The sequence below is a fragment of the Antechinus flavipes genome, chromosome 2, assembly GCF_016432865.1.
Source record: "Antechinus flavipes isolate AdamAnt ecotype Samford, QLD, Australia chromosome 2, AdamAnt_v2, whole genome shotgun sequence".
Classification (NCBI taxonomy): domain Eukaryota; kingdom Metazoa; phylum Chordata; class Mammalia; order Dasyuromorphia; family Dasyuridae; genus Antechinus; species Antechinus flavipes.
In genome coordinates this window covers 213869414-213895910 of record NC_067399.1, presented here as the reverse complement: position 1 = coordinate 213895910, position 26497 = coordinate 213869414, and the positions used below count along the sequence as shown (strand labels likewise).

General features: G+C 34.7%; 1 protein-coding gene across 1 annotated transcript in view; it reads left to right on the top strand.

Moving 5' to 3' along the window:
- The first annotated feature begins 1130 nt into the window (after nucleotides 1-1130).
- Nucleotides 1131-26497, top strand: part of EIF2AK2 (eukaryotic translation initiation factor 2 alpha kinase 2) — a 65037-nt gene continuing 39670 nt past the window's right edge. The window contains exons 1-4 of the mRNA XM_051976151.1: nucleotides 1131-1187; nucleotides 7056-7201; nucleotides 11059-11173; nucleotides 17762-17922. Coding sequence (XP_051832111.1) covers nucleotides 7083-7201; nucleotides 11059-11173; nucleotides 17762-17922 — 395 coding nt within the window. The 5' untranslated portion in view covers nucleotides 1131-1187; nucleotides 7056-7082. The remainder of the gene's footprint in view (nucleotides 1188-7055; nucleotides 7202-11058; nucleotides 11174-17761; nucleotides 17923-26497) is intronic.

Genomic DNA, 26497 nt, shown 5'->3' with positions numbered 1-26497 from the left:
GCCCAATTTGTGGCGGTGCATTCCGAGCTCGTATTGGTCTGATCAGACACCATCAGACACACTAACTGGACTCTGATATAATGATGCCATTTAGATTCTCTTCGAGATGGAAGGACGACAATCAAAAAATGTACATAAATATGAATACATGTATGCGTGAAAAATATACACACATATGTACTCTCTCTCTCGGCATATATATATTTACATACTATATATATGGGAATAAGTGGGAAAGCATACGTTGGCCCCCTATCAATAAGAGGAAAGGAGAAAAGGAGGGACTAGTGGTTAAAGGAGGGGATGAGCTTATTTTCTGGGAAAAAAAATCATTTACCGTTTGCATCCTTAAAGAAGAGCATGAGCAAGAAAAGGGTATTATGTTTACAATAAACCGAGCTCCAGAGAGCAATATGAAGAGGAGGCTGAATTACAGGAGAAGTTGTCGAGAAAAGGGTCTGAGAGAGCAACTAGTTGGTTGGCAGTTAAACTAGAAGAATTAGTTAGCCTTAGGGCAAACTTGTAAATGAATTCGGAGTATCTTTTGCTCCTCCAGGGTTTAAGAATGCCGGAGGTTTGAGTAAAAAGTACTAACCCCATAAATTCTGGTCGAACGGCTTTGAGTATAGTTTGAATCGGCAAGATCAGAAAACTTGTCTATTAGTGGTCCAAAAGCCAACCAAGCTCTGAGCTAGACAAAACCCCGAAACTCCCTCACTTCCAGGAAGTTAGGGAGGGCAAAAGAGGGGAATGGATATCCCGATTGCATTTAATGTTTTGTTTCCCAAACTATTTCCCATCTCTGTGCCATCTGTAGGATCTTCGTGTTATTTGTGTCCTAAACAAATGTATATCTTATTGCACTCGGGGAACAGAATAGGCTGGGGCAACAATCGGCGAGCCTTGAATACAGGAGACGATCCCAATAGCTGGGGAACCAAGCCAGGTGAGTCCCGCTACCTCGGTCTCATACAGTTTAGACCTAAAGGTGGGGATCTAAAGTTGGGGCGGCCTGGAGCCCGGAGTTCCGAAAGTGAGCTGTGCTGGAACCCAGCAGTCCCAAATGGGGCGGGCTGGAGCCCAGAGATTCGAAATGGGGTGGAGCTTGAGCAGAAAACGAAACTGATAATGAACTACACTGAGACATTCCCTGGGCTGGTTGCAGTGCTTCTGGAGCTGGGCTGTGGGTGAGTTCGGAGAGAGTTTTGATTGTTCTGGGGGACTGATGAGAGTCTGGGCTCTAGGGGTTCGTCGTCCAAATGAGATCGAGCGTGTAGACCAGCGGAGGCTCTGTAGCGGGGCGCACGTTTTGCGTGAGTGGTGAGTGTGTGTGTGGGGGTGGGGATGGATGAATGACAGCTCTGTGGCGGGACGCAGATTGCCTTTGAATGATTTAGCTCTGAGCCCCTGGACGCCCTAAAAAATAGAAATTCTTGGAGGCACTGGGCTCCTGAGCAGACCTCAAGCAAAAGAGCAGGAACACTGGGAAATGACGCAGTGAAAGGAGCGCGTGAACGTCAGGGTCCTGACACTTTGGTGATTAATAGTCACTTTGCTTCTCTAGGCCTCAGTTTACCCATCTTTAAAATGGGATTTGGGTTAGCCAAAGTAGAGTTTTCTCTAATCCTAGCTTCTGATCTTCTAATCTGTGAGCCACAGATGCTCATTTCTGGAAAGAAAAGAGATTAAGAAAGGAAATGAAATTTAGGGATAAAGAAAAGAGCTATAAAGTTTTAAAGATCTATTGATAGTGAAAGATGGTGAAGAGGGAACAGAGATAATTAAAATATCAAACAGTTCAAAAACCTCACTTTGTGTATTTAGTGGAAATATAGATGAATGAACATCGAAGGGACTCAAATCAAGGTTGTTAGAAAGAAAAAAAAAACAGAGAAGCTAGAGTAATTCATAAACTGCATTATCAACTACCTATAATCAGGATTTTGCTGTAACAATAGTAAAGAGACTGTTTTTTATTCAATTTTACAAGCATTTATTTAGTACATGCTATGCTTTGCCTATACAAAGATAAGAAGAAGAAAAAAGAGAAACCAGAATGAAGATTTTAGAAGTTTATCCCTCTCTGTCACAAACTACATTATCTTAGACAAATTATATCTCTCTAAATCTCCTATTTTTAAATTGATTAGATGATTTTTCTTATAAAATATTTGGCCTGGTTGTATCTTACTTATAATGACTTCAGCTTCTTTACTGTGAAGTTCCTTATACTATTGAAATCATAGGTCTTGATAAATGTATAAAGCAAAATATGATCTGATGATCTGATTTCTTTTATAACAATTTTACTTAATATCAATTTTAGGCAGATAATTAACCATCACTGGTTAACTGATTCCTGTTTGGCAGGCATTGTGCTAAGAACTTGGTATACAAAGAAAGGCAAAAAAAAAAAAAAAAAAAGTTCTTATTCATATGGCGCTTGAAAAGATGGAACTTTTAGGAGAACTTTAGAGGGAAAGGTTCTAGCATCCCAGAGTAGATTGATATTTGTAATGGGCTGAAACTGAGTTCATGCACTGAGATCCCAGCACTTAAGGCTAATTACCAATTGGACAATACTCTATTAGCATTTGCTTGGAAAATGGCCTACCAACCATTCTGTGCAGCTAGATCTGTTGGCCTATAGAGAGATTTGGAGGAGGGATTAAAGGATGGAGTAAGAAAGCCAGAGTGACTCCTGGCTGGATTCGTATGGCCATTCCTCTCATGTCCACAAAGAATAAAGATTAAGGACTTTTGCTTATCCTGACTCCGGCTGATTCTAAAGTATCCAGGGTGCTAACAGGGTCTTCACAAATATTGAAATGTGTTTCCTGGAAAATTCATGAAATCTAATTGATTAATAGTCATCTAGAAGATAGAAGATTGAAGATTTTTGAACCAGTAAGTACTGTTGCAAGTATTTCATCCCTTCCCTCCCCAAAAAACCTCATAGCTACATTGTTTAAATGTATCAGAGAGACAGCTAATCGATAAAATGGATAAAGTCGGATGCCTAGAGTCAAGAATATTTAAGTTTAAATATGACATTAGACACTTACTGTTTGATTCTGATCAAACCACTTAACAAGTCTATCTGCCTCATTTTCCTCATCTGTAAATGTGGTTAATAATAATATCCACCAAAATTTTTTTACATACAAGGGTTCTGATAAAGGCCTCATTTCTAAAATACATAGAAAATTGATTCAAATTTATAAGAATACAAGCCGTTCTCCAATTGACAAATGGTCAAAGGATATGAATAGATAGTTTTCAGATGAAGAAATTAAAACCACTTCTAGTCATATTAAAAAATGCTCTAAATCACTATTGATCAAAGAGATGCAAATTAAAACAACTCTGAGATACCACTACACACCTCTCAGATTACTGAAAATGACAGGAAAAGATAATGATGAATGTTGGAGGTGATGTGGGAAAACTGGGATGCTAATGCATTGTTGGTAAAGTTGTGAATTGTCCAACCATTCTGGAGAGTGATTTGGAACTATGCCCAAAGGGTTATAAAACTGCATACCCTTTGATCCATCAGTGTTTCTATTTGGCTTGTATCCCAAAAAGATCATAAAAAAGGGAAAAAAACTCACATGTGCAAAAATATTTGTAGAAGCCCTTTTTGTAGTGGCAAGAAACTAGTGAATGTTGAAAACTACCTATGCATATGTTTTGAAAATAAAAAGCTTTAAAAAAATAGCACTCACCAGGCTTGTGTGTGTAAAATGAGGAAATTTGTAAAGTACTTTATGTGTTAAAATGCCACGTATTATATTATTAGAAATACTTTTTTTTATCGGATTTCAAGATTTTATATTCAGATGGAGTTGAATTAAAAAGAAAACACTTCGCCAAAACAAAACAATTAGATTGCCCAGTTGAGGACCCCTTCTGGACCCTCTTTTTCTCTGTCAGCCTCTTGATTCCACAAAGTTAGATGTTTACCTTTCAGCAAGACCCATTTTATTGAGAAAGGATGACTCTTCTATATTGCAAAGTGAGCCTCAATATACCTTTGTACTTTTCAAACCATCTGAGTATTTTGCACATCAGTAAATATTATTTATATACATTGTGGTAAATGTAATTTCCAAAAGACTTGAATTCCAGTCCTGCCTGGCAATTTATTAGCAAATCAATTTGGGGCAAGATATTTTCTCTCTATGAATACGTTTCCTTGTCTATTAAATAGGATGGGTTAATTATAGGTGCATAGAGCCTGAGCTGGAAGGGACCTTAGAGGTCAATAAATCCATTGATATTACAGAAGAAAAAACTGACCTAGAGAAGTGATTACTCAGGGTCATTCAGTCATTTAGTTTTTGTAGTCATTACATACTATGTCAGGAGAATCAAATAAAATAATGTGTCATGTGGTCTATAGCTATAAAGTTTGTTCTAAATATGAGATAATTGACCTGCAAGGTGTCCAAGGTCTTGAAGACTGAATGCTAAATTAACCAACACCTTTTAGGTGGAGCACAAATGACATCATTTTCAGGAACATAGGAACCAGCTGAGACAGAGAGGTAAAAAGTCTTGCCTGAGGTCACAGAACTTCTGACTATACTATGACAAGTGTAGCAGCTGCTATTCTAGAATATATCTTGGTATGCAAGCCCCTCCTAAGGAAAGCCCTTCAGAAAAAAAAGGTTTGATCTCTTGCTTTTACAAGGAATTAGTGGATTGCTATGTTTTCTGAAATCCAAAATAGCTTAAATGTATTAAAACTGCTCTAGTTTCACATTGTTTTTTGAGACAATTATGATGATAAATAACAAAATATAATCAATAATAATAATAATACATAAAGTCAGAGAGGTATTGTAATTAGGGAGCTAACCTCAAAGTTAGAAAAGCCTGAGTTCAAGATCTGACTTTTTGATCCTGGTGTTAAAAGTGAAATTTAACAAAAAAGTAAACCAAGGCATGTTTCTACAAGCCAAATAACAGTTTACTAATAGAGTATTGTACCTGTTAATAAAGGAATCTATGGCTATTGCAGTTTTCAGTCAAAGATCAAGAATTAGCACATATAATCCTGGAACAAAGAATAGTACAGAGTAAGCAAGGAGGTCTTACTATTAGTTATAACATTGGCAGTATCATGAGGATAATGGATCATGATTGATTACATTAAGGAAATTGAGCATATACAACATGTGGGATCAGCTGCGTCCTGTAGTCATTAATAGGGAACCAGGGATGTAAATTCACTGGTGCTTGGGAATTAGATAAGACCAATTTTTTTTTTTAATTGGAAAGGATGAGGGTAAAGGTGGAACAAGGTATATCCACACAATGTATCTGCATTGATAGGAGTTTCCTGATTGGGAGTTCCCTACTTCAGTGACATCCTGAGTCCAGTCCCAGAGAACAAAAACCTTCACATTTACACTACCTGTTAAGATTTACAAAGTGCCTTTCTCATTATAACACTGTGAATGTGTTAGCTAGATAGCACACCTGAGTTCTAATCTGGCCTCCAACTCATATACTAGCTATATTGTCCTGGGCATCTCAATTAACCTCTGTCTTTCTTAGTATCTTCATCTGTAAAATGGGAATATTAATAGCACCTACCTCCCTGGGTTGTTGTGGGGATCAAATGAGGCAATATCTGTAAAATGTTTAACACAATCCCTGGCACATAGTATGTATGTAATAAAAATACTTAAAGAGAAACTAAGGCAAAAAGCAATGAAATGACTTAATTTGAAATCCCAACACTAGTCAGTGTGCTGATGTCACAATCAGAACTCAAACTCAGGGCTCCTCATTTTGAGTTCACAGACCTCTGGGAAGGGAAGGAAGATTTTAGAAATCTGTTATTTGGCCCTTAGGTTTGAGCTCACTTTCTAGTGGGAAATTGAATTAGTTATTAGTAGAGAGATATATTAAAAAGCATCATGTCATGTGGACAAAAAGCCAGCCTTGGAGTCAGATGGATTCAAGACTTACCTTTAACACTTGCTATCCATATGACCGCTTTACCTCTGTTTTCAGTCAACTCATGGGGCTCATGAACTTTTTTTTTTTCCTTTTTTTTTAAAGTGATCAATTATGTTTCAATATAATTGGTTTTCATAGTAGTCCTATGCAATATTTTATGCATTTCAAACATTATTCTCAGAAGTCCTTAGGCTTTACTCAGATTTCCAGGGTAGTCAGTGACACAGAGCAAGGTTAAGAACTGCTCTAAGACTGCAAATTGGACAATAATTGCTAGCTTACATTGGTAGAGGGAGTTTCTTCATTGGGATGTATCCTCCATCGATTACATCACAATTCTAGACTTAAAAAATAAAGAAAATATAAGTCTATATTGTCCCACTTCTGTGACTAGAAGCACAGAATTGATCTTGGAATCAGGGGAGATGAGTTTGAATCCTGACTGACATTGGCTCTATGACCAATAGCAAACCACAACCTCTATGTGCCTCATCTGCGAAATTAGGGAGAGAAGATGAAACTGAATGATCTCTAAGGTTCTTTTCAATTCAAAGCAACAGAGTTTTACATGCATCTTGTCCATCTTTCTTGTTCTACATTCATTAGACTTTTCATTGTGAGACATTTTATAACAGAAGCTGAGTTAAGAGATAAAAAGATGGATATACTCCTATGGGTTATTTTAATGAGTTTCAAAAACTTGAAAGACCTAAGGAAATAAAGTGGATTAGAAGTTGAACTTTCATAAACTCATGGTAGAAGTTTGAAGCAGTGTAGTAAAGTATTTAAAGTGATAGAATCAGCAACATGTGGACTCAAATTTTCCCTCGAATGCTTGCTAGCTATGTGATGTAAGGCATCATTTAACTTCTTTGACTCCTAATCTTCTTCTGTAAAATGAGGGAGCTGCACAAAATAGCATTTGGGAGCTCTTCCAGCTCTTCGACCAACATGTTATCAAGTTTTCCATAGAACTGGAAGATTTTGTCTCAGAGGAATGAGGGAGACTTTCTCTGTTGTTCCCTACTTGGCTTCAGAAAATCAGATTGAATTTTGTTCTCTGTGGATATTTTTTCTTTCAGACTTCATTTCCAAGTTCAACAAGAAGAATGGCTAACAATGTTCAACCACGTCTCTATACTTCTGAACTCAATAACTATTGCCTGAGAAAAAATATGCAGGTTTCCTATGAAGAAATTTCAGTGACAGGACCTCCTCATAATATGGAGTAAGTTGCTTAAAACTTCCATTTCTCTATGAAATGGAAAACATATTATTTTTACTAATAAAACTTCTGAAATATTTATATTTACATTTTTGAAAGGGTGATGTTTTCAAATTATGGGCTCTCAAGCTATAAGCCAATGAGTTTGAGTCTAATTCCTGACAAAAGTCTAGAAAGTATTAAAATAATTTTTTGTGAATATTTAGAAATGAATATTTAGAAACCAGCATGGCAGTTATTAATCTATTAGGTCAGGGAAAAGTTGTAGACATTAGGAACCTTCCCTTGTAACAGATATGTTACAAATTGGATAAATCCAAAATATATTGGAAGTATATTACATTGCCATTTTTTTGTCACTGATTTGATTAAAATTCTGAAATCTCACTGAGGTGTTTTCCTTTACATTATTGTGTTCATCATATAATTGTTCCAATTCTGCTCAATTCACTATATCAGTTCAAACAAGTCTTTCTGTGATTTTGAAATTGTCCCATTTGTCATCCTTTATGGTACATGCCATCAGGCAGCAAAAATTTTATCTCATTATCGTCAGACTGAGGTTTAACGGGGTGGGAAACATTTCTGTTCAAAAAGAAGAAATACACAGAGAAACTGAGTCAAGAGGATCTTACCTTAAGCCATGTCAACATCATCCTTTGCCCTTTCTCAGAGATATATATACACCTAGCAATTCAAGATCACTATCTTGTGGCATTTCCCTGAAATGGTAGACTGTTTACTTTATACAATCACACCTGAAATTAAAACTCAGAATAATATTAGATTACAGTCCCATGAGATTTTGCCTCATATAGCAAGTTTTACTAAATATGATTAGGGCTTGAGATAGTTAACAAATGACTCTCATGTTGCTGCAATAAAACTAATTACCAAACAAAAATTTATCAGATCTTCTAAAAATCATACAAAAGATTTTAACTCTTATTTCTTCTATTATTTCCCTTTCTTAAATATAGCTTAAAACTTCTCTTGATCTAAGAGACAGTTATTAGAATTTAACAAAAGAAGTATATGATGTAAATTCATATAGATAATCAATATATAATAGTTTACTTAAAAAGAAGCTTTCAGAATGCATTGGCCAATTGTTGCAATTCTCCAGATTAGCAAATGTATCTCCTAATCATACTAATCCCTAAAACAAAATAAACATTTTAAGACTAGGTCTATACAAACCAATTCAAGTATAAGTTCATGATTATCATAATCACAAATCATTATATAAAACATTTCTGTGCTATAAACACACTTTCAAAAATTTCCCCCATATTTCCTCCCTTATTCAAGAAGTGTTTGTAATGGTGGTAGGGAATCCTGTCTCCTAAATAAATCAATACACAAATTCTTTCACAGGGTTGATAGGTTTTTTTTTTTTATCTTGCTCGAAAAAAATTGGCAGGCTTACATATGAGGAGAGTTTTACAAGATCTTTCTCTGACTCCCTTTTTCCTCTTTTTCCCCTAAATAATGTCTGTCCAACTAAATGCTTCAAAAGATTTCACCTAACAGCAATATTTTCAAATAATTTAATCAATAATTTCACAGTATCCAAGTTAAAAAGAGATAAAATTTTCCAATGATACAATGTTTACCATACTTTTAACCACATTTCCTATATGATGTTTCCTAGAATTTATAGTGCAATAAAATTTAGAAATATGATAATATTCATAATATCATGATTTGAAAAGATAAAAGAAAATTCAATACAAGTCAGATGATAGCAGTTTAATCAAATTTATTTTCAAAAACTATACCCAAAAGGCTATGTGTACATCTTTTAATCCAGTAGTATTTCTAGTGGGCTTATTTCCCAAAGAGATCATAAAGGAGGGAAAGAGACTTATATGTGCTAAAATGTTTGTGGCAGCCCTTTTAGTAGTGGCCAGAAACTGGAAACTGAATGGATGCCCATCAGTTGGAGAATGGTTAAATAAGTTGTGGTATATGAATGTTATGGAATATTATTGTTAAGAAAAGATCAGCAGGATGATTTCAGAGACATGTGGAGAGACTTACATGAACTGATAATGAATGAAATGAGCAGAACCAGGAGATCATGGTACACAGCAACAAGATTATACAATGATCAAGTCTGATAGACTCTTTTCTATAATGAGATTGATTGAGGCCAGTTCCAATGATCTTGTGATGAACAGAGACATTTATACCCAGAGAGAGGACTGTGGGAACTGAGTTTTGACCACAACATAGCATTTTCACTCTTTTTGTTGTTCACTTGCATTTCTTCTTTCTCATTTTTTCCCGCAGCAAGATAATTGTATAGATATGTATGCATGTATTGGATTTAATATGTATTTTTTAACATGTTTAACATATGTTGGATTATTTGTCATCTAGGGAAGGAGGTGGGAGGAAGGGGGAATGAATTTGGAACACAAGATTTTGCAAGGGTTAAATGTTGAAAAATTATCCATGCATATGTTTTGAAAATAAAAAGCTTTAATTTAAAAAATTACTTCCAAATTTTTATATGGAAAAAAATTATCACAAATGGCTTCATTATCTTTTTGGAAATGCTGTAAACTGATCTTCCCTCTGCCTAATGTCCAAGAGATAAACTCTTACTAAAATGTAACATATTAATGCCAAATCTGAATTTTTTTTATTTTTTTAATATCTACTCATTGAAATTACCTATAATTCCTCAGATACTTCAGGGAGTTAAAAGCTGATTATGTATTAATTTAGATTTTGATTTTTCTGTGAGTGTCTTTAAGCTACTTCAAGTCTGTATGCAATGTCTCTTCAGCTGGATTCTAAGTTCCTTGAGGTGAGGAGATCTTTTCTATTTCTTATATTCACAACATTTTAATGTTCTTCCAGTTTATCACTCATTTCCCTTCCTCCCTCCCTTCTTGCTTTCCTTTTCATCTATCCTGAGAGAGCTAGGATTAAACCTTAGGTCTCCAGAATCCAAATCTAGTGTTCTTTTGTTTTTGTTTTTTATTTTATTTTTAATATTTTAAAATTTTAATTAATTAATTTAATATTCAATATTTTATTAAAGCTTTTTAACATAGTCATTATAGTGTAGTAAATGGCATGCTGGACGTGGAGTTTAGAAGAACTCTTGACATTTTTAATAGCTATGTGATTTTGAGCAAGTTACTTAATCTCTTCAAGCCTCAGTTTTCATCTGTAAAATGAATGAGTTGAACTAGATGACCTTTAAGTTAAATCTGTGATCCTAAGGTCAGTTAGATGGTGCAATGGACAGTGCATCAGCTCTGAAATCAGGAGGACCTGAGTTCAAGTCTGGCCTCAGTCACTTAACAATTTACTGGCTACATGACCCTGGGAAAGTCACTTAACCCCAGTTGTCCTGCCAAATAAAATTTAAAAAAAAATCTGTCAGCCTATAATCCAGTGTTTTCCCATTACCTCTCCAGATTGAACCTTCCTGAATGCCAAAGAAAAACAACCTAGTACTGTCTTTTATAAAAAGCTTATTCTTGATAATGTGTACTGTATTGTATCATAGTAATACACCTCTCTGAAATGAGGGGAGAACTAGGTTTTACCTTTTCTCAATAAATTTTTCCATCACTTAATATTCCCTTTGTTTTTGGTTATAATTTATATTGCTATAGTCACTGTGGAAGTTTTTATTTTGGTTCTGATGATATCATTCTGCATCAGTTCATACAATTTTTCCCACATTTTTCTGACAAATTGAATGTTCTTTTCACTATGCCACAGTACATTTCCAGTAGAGAAAATAGGAGGTAGAGAGTTGAAAATAATCTAAAAATGTTTTACTTAAAAAGAGGATTTAAATGTAAAATCACATGTATCTTTTTTCTCACACTTAGGTTTACATTCAAAGCTGTAATAGGAGACAGAGCATTTCCAGAAGGTAAAGGCAAATCAAAGAAAGAAGCAAAAAATGTTGCTGCTGGGCTGGCTCTTTTCATACTAGAGAAAGAGGTGAGCCATTTTTTTTCTTTGCAAGGAACAAACACTATTTTCTCTCAAATGTAGAAGATACCTTCACAACTTCTTGTGGGTTTGTAAAACCATGTTTCTAAAGAATCTTAGGAAATATTTAACCAGGGAGAAAAAATAGAAATGTAGATAGAGCTAGCATTCATTTAAAGGATTTAAATCTTAACTTCAATGGGAAGGAGATTAAATAAACTAGACTCTAATAGGAATTGATGATAAGCTCTCCCCTGTTGACAATCTCAACAGCTATTTCCTTAATTAGGACTTCTTAACTTTTTTGTGCAGTGAAACTCTTCTCAGAATAATAATTTTAAATAATTGAAAAAAAGGCTAAATTTAATTTAGAGAACAATGAAAATGAAGATGTAATTCATTTTTCCAAGTTCATAAATTCCCTGAAATCTATTCCTCAATGTATCCCAGGTGAATTGGGATATTATAGCACTTCCTTGATATCTCTTATTTCACCATATCTCAAAGATCATATACTATACAAAGGTGAAATTTATATCAGGAATGCAAGGCTTGTACAATATTAGAAAAACTATGAGTATAATTGGCCATATCACTAACAATAATAAAAATCATATGATTATATCAATAGATGCAGATAAAGCCGTTGACAAAATACAAAACCCATTCATAACGTTAGAAATCATAAGAATCAATGAAGTCTTTCTTAAGATAAATAATATCTATCTAAAATCAAGAGCAAACATTATCTATGATGGGAATAAGTTTGAAGTCATCACAGTAAGATAAGGAGTGAAGTAAGGATGTCCATTATCAATGCTATCATTAAATTATATTAGAGATGATAATTGTAGCAAAAAGATAAGCAAAAGAAATAGGAGAAATAGAAAATAGGCACTGAGGAAACAAAACTATCACTCTTTCCAGATGATATGATGGTATACTTAGAGCACCTTAAAGAATGAATTAAAAACTAATTGAAACAATAACAACCTCAACAAAATTTTAGGCTTTAAAATAAACCTCCATAAATCACCTGCATTTCCATGTTTTACTAGCAAAACCAGAGATAAAAATTCCACTTAAAATAATTGCAGACAAGATAACATATTTGGGAGTCTACCTGTCAAGACAAATGCAGAGATTAGGTGAATTCAATTATAAAACTTTTCACACAAATAAAGACAAATCTAGACCATCAGAGGGATAGTAATTGCTCATGGGCAGGCTGAACCAATATATGAAAATGGCAAATCTATCTAAGGTAGTTTACTTATTCAGTGCCATACCATTCAAACTACCAAAGAATTATTTTACAGAGATAGGAAAAATAGTAATCAAATTCATCTGGGAAGAACAAAAGGTCAAGAATATCAAGGCAATCAATGAAAAGGAAATTTAGGAAGGTAATCTAGCAGTTCTATATTTTATATTATTAGAAAGTGGTAATCATCATTAAAGCCATATCTAGTCATATGAAAAAATGTTCTAAATCACTATTGAGTAGAGAAATGCAAATTAAGACAACTCCACAGATTAGCTAAGATAATGATGAATGTTGGAGGGGATGTGGAAAAACTGGGACATTAATGCAGTGTTGATGGAATTATGAAATTATTCAATCATTCTGGAGAGCAGTTTGGAGCTATGCCCCAAGGGCATAACTGTGCTCCCACTTTGATCCATCAGTGTCTCTACTGGGTCTGTATCCTAAGGCACTCATAAAAGAGGGAAAAGAACCCATATGTGCAAAAATGTTTATAGTAGCCTTTTTTTTAGTGGCAAGAAACCACAAACTGAGTGAATCCTCAGCAATTGGGAAATAGCTGAATAAATTATGGTATATGAATTAATGGAACACTTTGTTCTATTAAAAATAATGAGCAGACTGATTTCAGAAAAGCCTGGAAAGACTTATATGAACAGATTCTAAGTGAAGTAAGCCCAATCAAAAAACATCATACACACTAACCCAAGATTATGTGATGCTCAACTGTGATAGACTTGGCTTTTTTCAGTAATGAGGTGATTCAAGGCAATTCCAATAGATATGATGGAGAAAGCCATCTGCAAACAGAGAGAGAGAACTACAGAGATTGAATGTGGATTAAAGAGTAGTATTTTCACCTTGTTATTGTTGGTGCTTATTTATTTTTCTGTTCTCGTATTTTTTCTTTTTTTTCCTCTTCTGATTTTTTCTTATGCAGAATGAATATAGAAATATGTTTACAATAATTGCACATGTTTAATCTGTGTGAGATTGCTTGCTATTTTGGGGAGGGGAGACAAGGAAGAAGAGGGAGAAAAATTTGGAACACAAGGTTTTGCAAAAGTGAATGTTGATATATTTTAACATGTATAACATATATTGGATTACTTGACATCTAGGGGAAGGGGTGGAGGGAAAGGGAAAAATTTGAAACACAAGGCTATGCAAGGGTCAATGTTGAAAAATTATCCATGAATATGTTTTGAAAATAAAAGCTTTAATAAAAAATTAATAAAAAAGGAAAAAGTGAATGTTGAAAACCATCTTTGCATGCATTTAGAAAAATAAAATCTATTAAAAAGCAAAAAAAATAAATAAAAGGAAGTGGTAATCAAAACGATCTGATACTGACTAAGAAATAGAGTGGTAAATCAGTTAACAGATTAAGTACATGATATGCAACAATAAATGATCATAGTAATCTAGTATTTTATAAATCCAAACATTTAAGCTTTTGGGATAAGAACTCAAAATTTGCTGGAAAAATTAGAAAGGCAAAAAATAGAATGCTTAGAGCTATGTTCAGACTCCATCAATTCTTTCTGTGGAGGTAGATGTTTTTCATCACAAGTCTTTTAGAATTGTTCTTAGAGAACTGCTATCCAAGCAGATATCCTTGGATATGAGAATTCTAAGCTATCATCACCTTTAAAGGAGTTCTTATATGCTAATTAAGAGGGAAACAGGAGAGGACAAACAGCTGTAACTTTTTTAGCTATAATTCTATTTGTTCTTATAAAGTCTGAAGTCACAGTTAAGGTATAGTTCAAGATTATATTCCCATGAGTGTCTTCACTCAGTTAATTTCACACAATCCCTCTGCTTTTATTTATCCTTTGAAGATAACCAACGCAGGAGGGTCACCCCTAAAACACCAAGTTTCTTAGAGAAGTGAGCAAGGAGTCTGGGATAGGGTTCCAGACACTGAGTCAAGACCCCTAGGACCTGGCCCTGCCATCCATCAATGTACAGTGTAAAAGGGTTTTAGGTGGGGTTAAGGCCAGGCAAGAGATTTGTTTAGCTTTCAGGGTCTCAAGAGCTTGCTCTTGGGCACCCCACCTATTCTTAGTACCTTCATGGGCTGTGCTGTATGATACCTCCCCCCCAATCTGTGAAGAGGGAAGAAATATTGTACATCTCATTCTTGGAGATGAACTGATAAGGTTTTCATTTCATCCTTCTTGCTGTTCCACACACAGTAATGACCAATTTTAGGTTTAATGTGATAATAATAACTCCAAATAACTTAGTTAACAAATTTCCAATTTTCCTAAGTAATAGCCAAATAGTCTTAGCTGGAATTTCTTTTCCCTTAAATAAGTTTCCCTTTTGTTTTAGGGATAGAATAAGACAATTCTTTTTTTTTTTTCCTGAGACAATTGGGGTTAAATGACTTGCCCAGGGCCACACAGCTAGGAAGTGTTAAGTGTCTGAGATCACATTTGAACTCAGGTCCTTCTGACTTTAGGGCTGGTGTTCTATCCACTGAACCACCTAGCTGCCCCAATAAGACAATTCTTAAAATTGAGATAGAACAGATTACAAAATTGACTTAACTTTAGCTAATGAGATTTCCTTGATTCTGATTAAATGTTCTAGACAAACTGAATTGCCACTTGGTTATATTGCATATAAATGCAAATCATTTTTCTTTTGTGAGGCAGGAAAAGAGTTAAGGTGCCAGTTTCTACTGACAGGGCCCTCAAAAGTCTGAATCAAGATAACTCAAAAGCTGGCTGTTTGTAGCTAGAATTTTTAAAGTAATACAAAACTGCTTTTTTTTTTTTCCCTAAAGTTACCTAACTCTTAAATCTTCTGTTAACACTATCATTGCAATTACATTACAATTTATATATCCCTTCTTTTAGTGGGTTTTAATTAGAGTTCTTTTAAAATTGCTTTTACCATCATATTTCAAACAAATTTTCAAATTACACACATAGAAATCATTTATCTTATCCTTGGATAAAAGCATTCCAAGCCATCATTACCTTTAAAAGAATTATTTCTAATTAAATTTCTAATTAAGAGGGAAACAGGAGGGGACAAACACCTGCAACTTTTTAAGCTATAGCTCTATTTGTTATTATAAAGTCTCAAGACACGATTAAGGTATAGTTTTAGGCTATATTCCCATGAGAGTATCTTCACTTGGTTAATTCCACACAGTAGAATATTGTCTACTAACCTAGGCACTCATTCTTGCAAGAATGTAAAATAAACCATTAAGAGAGACAGAGAAATAGAAAGAGACAGGCAGGACAGAGAGGGACAGGGAGACAGAGAGACAGAGAGAGAGAATGAGAACACGTGCAAGAGAGAGTTGGTAGAATAATACCTATAATTGGAATATGGCTTTAGAGGATATGTTTTATTTTTAAAAATTTACTATATTAATAAATTCAGTGTGGGATAAGATAGACTTGTATATTAAGAAGTGTTTGGTACACACACACACACACACACACACACACACTTATGTGAGAGAAAATTCTGGAACAGGAAAAGGAAAACATGCAGTATTTAATTGAATATAAACCAAAGAAGAAACTGAAGTAATATTATCACTAGAATAGTATACTATATTTTTATTAATGAATGTTCATATATATATGTATATATATTTTTGTTGTTGTTGTTGTTGTTGTTGTTCTGTATGGTTAAATTCAAATTTACAGAACAGGTCACTCTGGGCTACATCTTGAATTTCAATACTCTCTGAAGTACTATTATATTTCCTCCTTTTTCTAATAGATACAGAATAGTCTTGTATTATTAAAGTGTATTTTGCTTTGTATTCAAATGATGACTTATAGAACTTGTTTCTGAATTAAATTAAATTTAACTACTTAATGTCTTGGAGTTTTTTTTCCTGAAAGCAGTATGTTAATTATTTGAATTGGAATTTAATTTTTTATGTTCAGAAGTTCCTACTATTTCCTTCATTGGTGTAAAGCTATGTTCTTCTAGAAAATGAGTATCTGAAATCCGTGTTTCTTTTAATATTCTTGATTTTTGCTTCTCTTCTACTAAATTGTCCTTCCCTTCTGAGGATTTACATTTCCAATTTATTATTCTCTCTTATTTCTTTAGTGAAATTTTTACATATTCAAAGTTTTCCATTTTTCTCACTACTTTTGCTGTGCAGAACGTAAATTCTGCTCTCATAATTCTCATTTCTCTTTTAACTATTCAGGAACAGCATGTTATGGTTACATATTCTCCTCAAATTCCATTGGATCCTCCATCTCATCAAGTGTTGGATCATTTTACAGTATTTTAAAATATGCCTGAATTTGTTTACTAGGGCTGAAGACCATATTTTCTCCTCTTCTTACTATTTTTCTTGTTGATTTTTCTATATATGTTCAAAGGCATTGAGATTTCTTTTCTCTGAAATTTTTGGTACTTTCAGTTCTTGCCTCACTATCCCTACTTCTGTATTGCTTATTTCCTTACTCCTTCCCCTTGGATTGTAATTTCTTTATTGCATGGATCTCAAAGCATCTCAGCCTTCTCCCACCTTGCGTAATTAATTTATGGTTCCCCAGCCCAGGTCTCTGCTCTAGCTGACTTTTGAGTGCACAGAACTGGCCCCAGTTGAATACTGAGCTCTTTCCTCAGGCTTGGTAGGGAATTATACAATTCCCCACATGCAGGTATCCCATCCTGGTGACTTCTCTCTGTTCCTTAATTCTCTGACAAGGCATCAGCAGTTCAGAGCCTACTTTCTCTGGTACTGGCAGCTGAGAGCCTGCTTTTCCTAGAACCTTGGCTTCTTAGGTTCCTTAGAGCCCATTTCTCCCGGTACAGCAGTTTGGAGCTCTGCAGTGCTGGCACTTCCAGATTGTAGCCCCCACCGGCTTCAGCTTCAGAAGGGCTGTTGAGACTCAAGCAAACATCCACTGCTTTGAGCCAAGTAGGGAAAGGGATGCAGGGTGGGTTTTGATGTAAGCTTGTGTCAAATCTCTAGGTTTCCTAGTTCACCCTTGTTGCTGGTATTGTGGGAGGTAGGAAAAAGATGTTGAATGATTTCAAGGTCAGTGAGCATCAATTCCTGAGTTTGTTTATTTTTTTTCTTTTGGATTTTGAATATCCTAGACCATAGAACAGTTGAAGCTTTTTTTTTTTTTATCTTTGGCACACAATTTTTGATTTAGAGTGTTTTTGAGAGATCATAGAGAATGGGGAAAAATGTCTAGTCCTCCATCTTGTTTACATGACCCAGAAGTACAGGTCATATTTTGTATGTTCATGTAGTCACTTTATTAAAAGAAGGAAAACTTTGAAGAGTCAAATAAGCCTTCTAAAAAGTTTTTACTTTGTAGGATATGAGCTCGTTTATGTCACCTCAACCATCTCAAAATTCAAGTGTCTCAGAAAGTAAAACACCCCCCAGTGTGGATTATATTGCTCTTCTGAACCAGAATGTACAAAAGATGAGACTCACTTTGGAGTTCTTCAAACAACCAACATCTGGATTTTCAAGGTGAGGAATTATTTTGGTCCTTTCCTTTATTTAATGTTTGCTTCTGTCTTAACAATACTATGACTTTTCTTTTCATGGTTTGTGTTTTAGAAATTCTAAGAATTTTACTCTTTATTTTTCATTATAATATGTGGGAAAAACTCCTCAAAATCCTGCTCTCTTGCTCCACTGTCGTGTGAAGCTGACTCTAGGTTCTTAAAAGCTGTGCCAGCAGAGTATGAGCTTTGACCAGTTTTTTTTTTTTTCTGATGAATTGGGGTTAAGTGACTTGCCCAGGGTCACACAGATAGGAAGTGTTAAGTGTCTGAGACCAGATTTTGAACTTGGGTCCTCTTGACTTCAGGGCTGGTGCTCTATGCACTGAGCCACCTCGCTTCTCCTTTTGACCAGTTTTTCCATGCTGGACAGGCTTAAAATATCAATCACTTTAGTAAAAGAGTTTGTTTTCTGAGGATTAGCTTAGCTAATTGAGAGGAGGCATATCATTAGAAAGATAGTTACTAGGTTGTGAATTTTTTTTTGGTGGGAGAAAAGGGGCCATGGATATCAATAAAACAATGAAAATTTTAAAATGGGTCTCATCCCCAGATGACTCCTTTCTTCTTCTGCAGTGATGGTGACAGAATGGTGGGAAAAGTGGCAAAGAGTGCTTAGAATTTTTGGACCATCTTCTAGGTTATAAGCTTAGTCCTCTGCCCACTTTACTATGCTACCTTTCTTTTTAAAAATTTTTTAAAAAATAACTTTTTATTGACAGAACCCATGCCAGGGTAATTTTTTACAGAATTATCCCTTGCACTCATTTCTGTTCCGATTTTTCCCCTCCCTTCCTCCACCCCCTCCCCCAGATGGCAAGCAGTCCTTTACATGTTAAATAGGTTACAGTATATCCTAGATACAATATATGTGTGCAGAACTGAACAGTTTTTTTGTTGCATAGGGAGAATTGGATTCAGAAGATAAAAATAACCCGGGAAGAAAAACAAAAATGCAAGCAGTTTATATTCATTTCCCAGTGTTCTTTCTTTGGGTGTAGCTGCTTCTGTCCATCTTTGATCAATTAAAACTGAATTAGCTCTCTTTATCGAAGAGATCCACTTCCATAAGAATACATCTTCATACAGTATCATTGTTGAGGTATATAATGATCTCCTGGTTCTGGTCATTTCACTTACATGCTACCTTTCTTAAAGGGTTTGTTTTTCCTCTGTTGGAGCATTTGTGAAGGGCAAATGGTTTGGTTACTCACAAATGATTCTTAAATCCTGGAAGAATGGAATAACTTTACTACAGATACCATAGTTATATAATTAAAGGAATTTGGATATCAGTGGCATAGACCAAGATATTTCTTCTTTGTATCTTTTGCTTTGGTATCAATGAGTTATAATTCCCATTGAGCTTGAGATCTTTTTCTCTTCCTTAAATCCAGAAATGGACTATTATGATGAGAAAAAGGAAGATTTGTGATAAATAACTTAAATGAATTTTTGTTCCTGTCAGTGTTGATACTTCCTTCTCTGATACTGATTGTAGTCCTTCATGCCTTTGCATTTACCTAGATGATTTTTCTGCTTTCTGAGGGCCATCTGAATGTGCTAGGGGTCTTTCTCTAAGGTTAGACCTCATGCAGCATCTAGGCTGGTCTATCTGCTGTACCTCATTCTCACTTAATGACTGTCTGGCTTTCTTTATTAGTCAGTTGTGCATATGTATTTTATACCATTTTCATTTTTTGTCATATTAACCGCTCTGGTAAGTATAGAGGTGGTACCTCAGTGTTGTTTTAATTTGCATTTCTCTCATCAATAGTGATTTAGAACATTTTTTTCATGTGACTGGAAATAGCTTTGATTTCATCATCTGAAAATGTTGGAATCCTTACTAACTTCTAACTAATTAGAGTTGATCTAATCTTACAAGAAGATGTTTTGGGCAGAACCTGAAACAAGGTACTAAGTAGAACTAATTAATACAAGGCTTGTGTTCACACCTTTACTCATTGGAGTTCAATGAGTTCACACCTCCCTTGAAGCTCTTTGGGCCAGAGAGCACTAGCATAAATAGAGCTTCAATGGGCCAGTCAAAGAAGTTCTTCAGAGTGAAGAAGCTACAAGTCGAGATTTCAGCGGAGTTACGCCAGAAGCCCTCTCTCCGAGGCAAGGCAGAATATTTTCCACTTGGCTGGCTGGTGGCAGAAGAAGTTCTTCAGAGTGAAGAATTTCAACTGGAAAAACAAAAGGTCAAAGATATTTAAAAAATGAGAAAGAAGGTAGCCTAGCTTTACCAGATCTCAAATTATATTATAAACTGTTAATTATCAAAACAATTTAATATTGGCTAAAAAGTGAAGAAGCTACAAGAGATTTCACCGGAATGACATGAAGAGTGGAGCTGGCTGGAGGCTGAAGAAAGCAGAGGCAGAGGCTGAAGGACCAGACCTTTGGATTTGGCGACATTCGGAGAGAGCTCTTGGAACCAAGCAGAGAGATAGACCTCTAAGCTAACCGGGCTATATTGGAGATAATAAAAGATCTGAACTTTTGGCCTCACCACATTTTTTTCTTACAAAATTGAATATTGAAAACCATCTTTACTTGTAGTTAGAAAAATAATATACCATTAGAATGAAAAAAAAGAAACAAAGTGATTATAGATTCAGCTATGATTTCAATTACCTGTTAGACAGTCAGAGCCTGATGAAAAGAAATAGGGAGATATTGCATCAAATTTTTAATAAGTTCACTTAATCCATTTGAACAATCTTTCACCTCCTTTTCTCCCACAATGCCACGAGAAATAAATAAACTAAACATCTTAACTAACACAGTTTCTTAGAAAAAAAATTAACTCATGCAAAACATGAAAAGACTATAAATTACTTCAGTCAATAGATGTTTAATATCCTTGTCAAAAAAATAAGCATAGTAACCAAAGAGCAGACATGTTTAGAGAATAAGTTATTTGCAAAAAATGATGGAACATATCAATTAAAATTGTTGGCAATATCATGTCATAATGTGAAAACAATTTGTGTCTTATTTTTTCTACTAGACCATATGCTTCATGAGAGCAAAAAGAGACTAAATTTAACAAATATTGAATAAATGGAATGTCTTCACATATATGATGTTTTCTCCATGAAGACTTTTCCTACTCTTTTAACTGTCAGAGCAGAAATGGTCTATACTATATAATTTCTTCAAGGATCTTTAATTTCATGGATATGGACATTCTTCAGATCATAAACAAAGTACCAACCAATTTTGATAGTGAATGCAATGTTTGCTCCTATCATCTCCCACATTTACACAGAAAAGAGAATATAATTTTGAAATACTTATTTGGGAACTAGCTTATTTTTTGTTTTTCATCACAATTACTGTTTTTACCTTGTCCTAGACAGTTTTGTTTTTTGGAGTCAGATCTTACTCAGCTTTGCTCCAATATTTCTTTTGAACTTCCTAAGTACTGATGTCAATTTTAAACACATGGTTTATATTTCTACATATAAAAACATAGTTTGTCCTTATTGAACCCCTTGAAATTAGTCTTTGATGTTAGCATGTTCTATTGAGTTCAGGTTTGTTTGAAACAAAATCCTGCATATCTGTAAGTTTATTGAATGCCCATTCCTCCTAAGTCCTAAACCCTAAACCCTGCTATCCTCAGGGCTCCTGGCTTGTTGTTTTTGTTGAGCTAGTCTGGAGGTGTTCACATTTCACTTAGGTTAAATTTCAGTCCTAGGGTCTGACATTACTAAGTAATCAAGAGTTACAAATATTATCTTGACAAATAGAAATAGAAACTGTTAAACATTATTGAAGTTCTTATGTTTCCTCTTTCTTATTTCTTTTTTACCTTTCCATATTTCTCTTGAGTCTTGTATTTGGAGGTCAGATTTTTTATTCGGTTCTGATCTTTTAATTAGGAATGCTTGAAAGTCCTCTATTTCCTTAAATATCCATTTTGCCCCTTGAAGATTATATTCAGTTTTGTGTTACGGGAGTAACCTGCTAGTGGCTGGGGATTTAATTCTGACCAGCGGAATAGATCCCTTCATTAGAGAGGATGATAATGATACAAGGAGACTAAGAGGCACTTGCATTCTCAGACCTCTCTCCTCTTCTCTCTTGCCTCTGATTTATTTCATTCACAATTCTCAAGCAACATCTGCTTCAGTAAAGGTTGTTTTGGAATTCCTTCAAGTATGTTATGCTATGGGGGCTTTCGGAGAGTCAACCCCATCACATATATGAATGGTACAGTCCCCTTTAACCCTGTACAGGCTTTCTGGATTTTGTACTTAGGTGTGGTCCTTAACAGTTTTGTTGGGTAGGCAATTCTTGGTTGTAATACTAATTCCTTTTCCTCTTGGAATATTATTATTCCAAGCCCCCTGGTTTTTTAAAATAGAAGCTGCCAAATCCTGTGCAATGATGATTGAAGCTCCACAATATTTGAATTGTTTCTTTTAGCTGCTTGCAGTATTTTCTCCTTGATCTGTGAGCTCTGAAATTTGACTGTGATGTTCCTGGGAATTTTTGTTTTGGGATTCCTTTCAGGTGGTGATTGGTGGAGTCCTTCAATTTGTATTCTATCCTCTGATACTAATATATCAGGAGAGTTTTCTTTGATGATTTCTTGAAAGCTGTTGTCCAGATCTTTTTTTTTTTTAAATCATTACTTTCAAGCAGTCCAGTAATTCTTATATTATCTCTCTTGGATCTATTTTTCTATGTCAGTTGTTTTTCCAGTGAGAAATTTCATATCTTCTTTTATATTTAAAATTAAAAATTTATTTTATTTTATTGTATTTTGATGCCTCACAGAGGCTTCCACTTGTTCAATTCTAATTTTTAACAAAGTGTTTTCTTCAGTGAGATTTTGCACCACCTCTGGCATTTGGCCAATTCTATTTTTTAGGGAGTTAGTTTCCTTGGTAAATTTTTATATATCTTTTCTCATGCCATTGACTTTTTTTTTCATGATTCTTTTGCATTACCCTCATTTCTCTTCCCATTTTTCTTCTACTGCTCTAATTTACTTTAAAAAAATTTTTTAAAGCTCCTTCAGGAATTCTTTTGGGCATAAGACCATATTGCATTTTTCTTTAAGTCTTCAGGTGTAGCTAGTTTGACACATGTAGCATGTGTAGCTGGTGTCCTTTTCTGAGTTTATGCCTTGATGCTCACTCTCACCAAAATAATTTTCTCTAGCCAAGTTTTTTTTTTTTTGCTAATTTTTCCAAGCCTTTTTCTGGTGATTTGGTGTTTTTATGTGAGAATTGGGCTCTGATCCTGCACTGTCCCGAGCTTTTTGTGTTGGGGCCTTGTGTCTTACTGCTGGTCAGCAGTGGGACCAAGGGATGGGTTTGCTGGGGCAAAATAATCTTGCTCACCAGACTACTCACATGTGCAAGGGGCTGCTGGCTGGCTGGACTTCACTGGAGTCTTGCCCCAGGCTTCTCTAATTCACATATACTTAGTACTTAGTATGGTGATGTAATGGTTCTACAGTTGGCACATGCTCAGTGTGCTGTAGTGATGAAATTGTAGGGAGGTATTTAAGGGCTGAGAAAACTGGAGACAGAGTGTGAGTTTGTGTGAGCTCGAGCACAATCTCAGATTCCAGACTCCCGACTCTATCCCTGACCATCCTTGTGGTGACTCTCCCGCTAAAACCAAGGCCCATCCAGAGATCCTCCAGAAAGCTAGTCTGGACATACATTTCCTGGAAGTTTTTAATAACTTTTCCCCCCAGATTTAAGAAACAGAATAATAGGGGCAGCTAGGTGGTGCAGTGGATAGAGCACCAGCCCTGAAGTCAGGAGGACCTGAGTTCAAATCCGACTTCAGACACTTCCTAGCTGTGTGATCCTGGGCAAGTCACTTAACTCCAATTGTCTCAGAAAAAAGAAAGAAAGAGAACAAAAAAAAAAAAAACAGAAGAGAACATAAAACAAAATGAAACAAAAGAGAACATTGTCATGTGCTCAGCAGAACATCAGGGAGGATTCAAAATACATAACAACAAATACCAGTTCAAGAAAGTATATATAATATGTATACATAGTAATAGAAGAAATTATATTCATGAATATCTATATTTTCTTTATTTCCTTGTAAATTGTTCTTTTGTTCTCCAATGCACACCTTTTTTACTTTATTCTTTTCCCCTTTTTCATCTTCCTAACCCACCATCCCCAAGCAAGCTATAAATATAGCTATATATGTATTTATATATATATAGTTAGATACATACATATATATGTGTATATATGTATACACAAGCCCCAGCCATGAATCTCTCCCTTTCCTTCCCTGTCTACCTTTCCGACTAATGCCTCCTCCCCCAATCTTTCTTTTGAGCTGTTCTATTGTTGATGTCAATCTTAAACATATGCAATAAATATTCCATGTAAAAAAAGCATAAATAATGTATCCATGTTGAATTCCTTGAAATTGATCTTTGATATTGGGTGTTATATGTTGTTTTAAGTTTGGATTTGATTGATAGAAAGTCCTGAAAATCTACAAGTTTATTGAATGTCCATTTTTTCTTGTTCAATATTATAGATAATTTTGCTAGATATGACATTTTTGGCCACAGGCCTAGTTCTTTTGATTGTCTTAGATATGATTCCAGGAGCTGCTGTCTTTAATTGTGACTGCTGATAAGTCCTTTACAGTTCTAATTCTGGCTCCAGCATATTTGAATTGTTTTTCTTTTGTTTCTTGCAAAAATTTCTCTTTGATCTGGGGTTTTTGAAATCTGGCAATAATATTCCTATGTGTTTACGACTAAGGAGCTTATTGAGGTGGTGATCAATGCATTTTTTTCTATTTCTACTTTTCCTTCATATTCTAACCCTCCAGGACAAATTCTTGGATTATTTCTTGGGCTTATTTAGAGGTCACTGAAGTCCCTCCTGGATTTCTGTGATTCTTTGCTTCTATGCTGTTTGGTTGAAGTTTTAATTTATAGAAGAAATTGATTTAGTAAAACCATCCACAAGGCCTATGTTAAGTAACATTTTAAAAAGCATTAATTTTTTTTTGTAATAATAGCTTTTTATTTTCCAAAATATATCCAAAGATAATTTTCAACATTCATCCTTACAAAATCCTGTGTTCCAATTTTTTCTCCTTCCTTTCTCATCCCTTCCCTCTCCTAGACAGCAAATAATCCAGTACAGGTTAAACATGTGCAATTCTTCTAAATATATTTCCATGTTTATCATGCTGCACAAGAAAAATTAGCTCAAAGGGGAAAAAAATGAAAACCAAAAACACAAGGAAGCAAACAACAACAAGAAAAAGCTGAAAATATTATGTTGTGATCCACATTCAATCCCATACTCCTTTGTCTGGATGCAGATGGCTCTTTCCATCACAAGTCTATTAGAATTGTCTTTATTGCTATCTTATTTTTGAAAAGAGCCAAGTCCAACACAGTTGATCATCACATAATTTTGTTGTTGTGTATAATGTTTTCTTGGTTCTACTCAGTTCATTTAGCATCAGTTCATGTAAGTCTCTCTAGCCTTTCTGAAATCAGCCTGCTGATTGGTTCTTACATAACAATAATATTCCTACATGCATCTACCATAACTTATTCAATCATTTCCCAATTGATGGACCTCCACCTTCATTTTCCCCTTTCCAGTTCCTTGCTACTACAAAAAGAGCTGCTACAAACTTTTTTGCACACATGGGTCCTTTTTCCCTTTTTATGATCTCTTTGAAATATAGACCCAGTAGAGAGACTGCTGGATTAAAAAGTATGCACAGTTTGATAGCTCTTTGAGTGTAGTTTCAAATAAGCATTAGATTCTTTAAAAATATTTTTTATTTTCCCTAGTTACATGTGAAACATGTTTTAAATGTTTTTTTAAAGTTTTCAAAACTTTGAGTTTCAAATTCTCTCCCTTCCTCTCCCCACCCTACTCTGTTGAGAAGGAACATATGAAGTTATGTAAACCATTTCCATAAGTCATGTTGTACAAGAAAATAGATTTCTCCCCTCCACCCTCCTTCAAAAAAAACTCTCAAGAAAAAAAAAGTACAAAAAAAGTGTGCTTCAATCTGTGTTTAGACACAATTAGTTCTTTCTCTGGGTATGAATAGCATTTTGTATCATAAGTCCTTTAGAATAGTCTTGGATCACTATATTGCTGAAAATAGCAAATTTATTCACAGCTGATATTTGCTATTACTCTATACATAGTACATTTTACTTTGCTTGAGTTCATGGGGAACTTTCCAAGTTTTTCTGAGTTCTTCCTGCTCATCATTTCTTATAGAACAATAGTATTCTATCATAATTGCATGCTGCAATTTATTCAGCCATTCCATCAGAATGATGGACATCCTCTCAATTTCCAATTCTTTGCCCTGAGAAAAGAGATGCTATAAATATTTTTGTATTTTGTTACTTTTTAAAAAATTCTCTTTTGGGATTCATGTTTAGTAGAAATATTATTAGGTCAAAGGATTTGCATGATTTTATAGCCCGTTGGACATCGTTTATATCTTTTGATTATTTATAAATTGGGAATGTCTCTTTTTTTTTT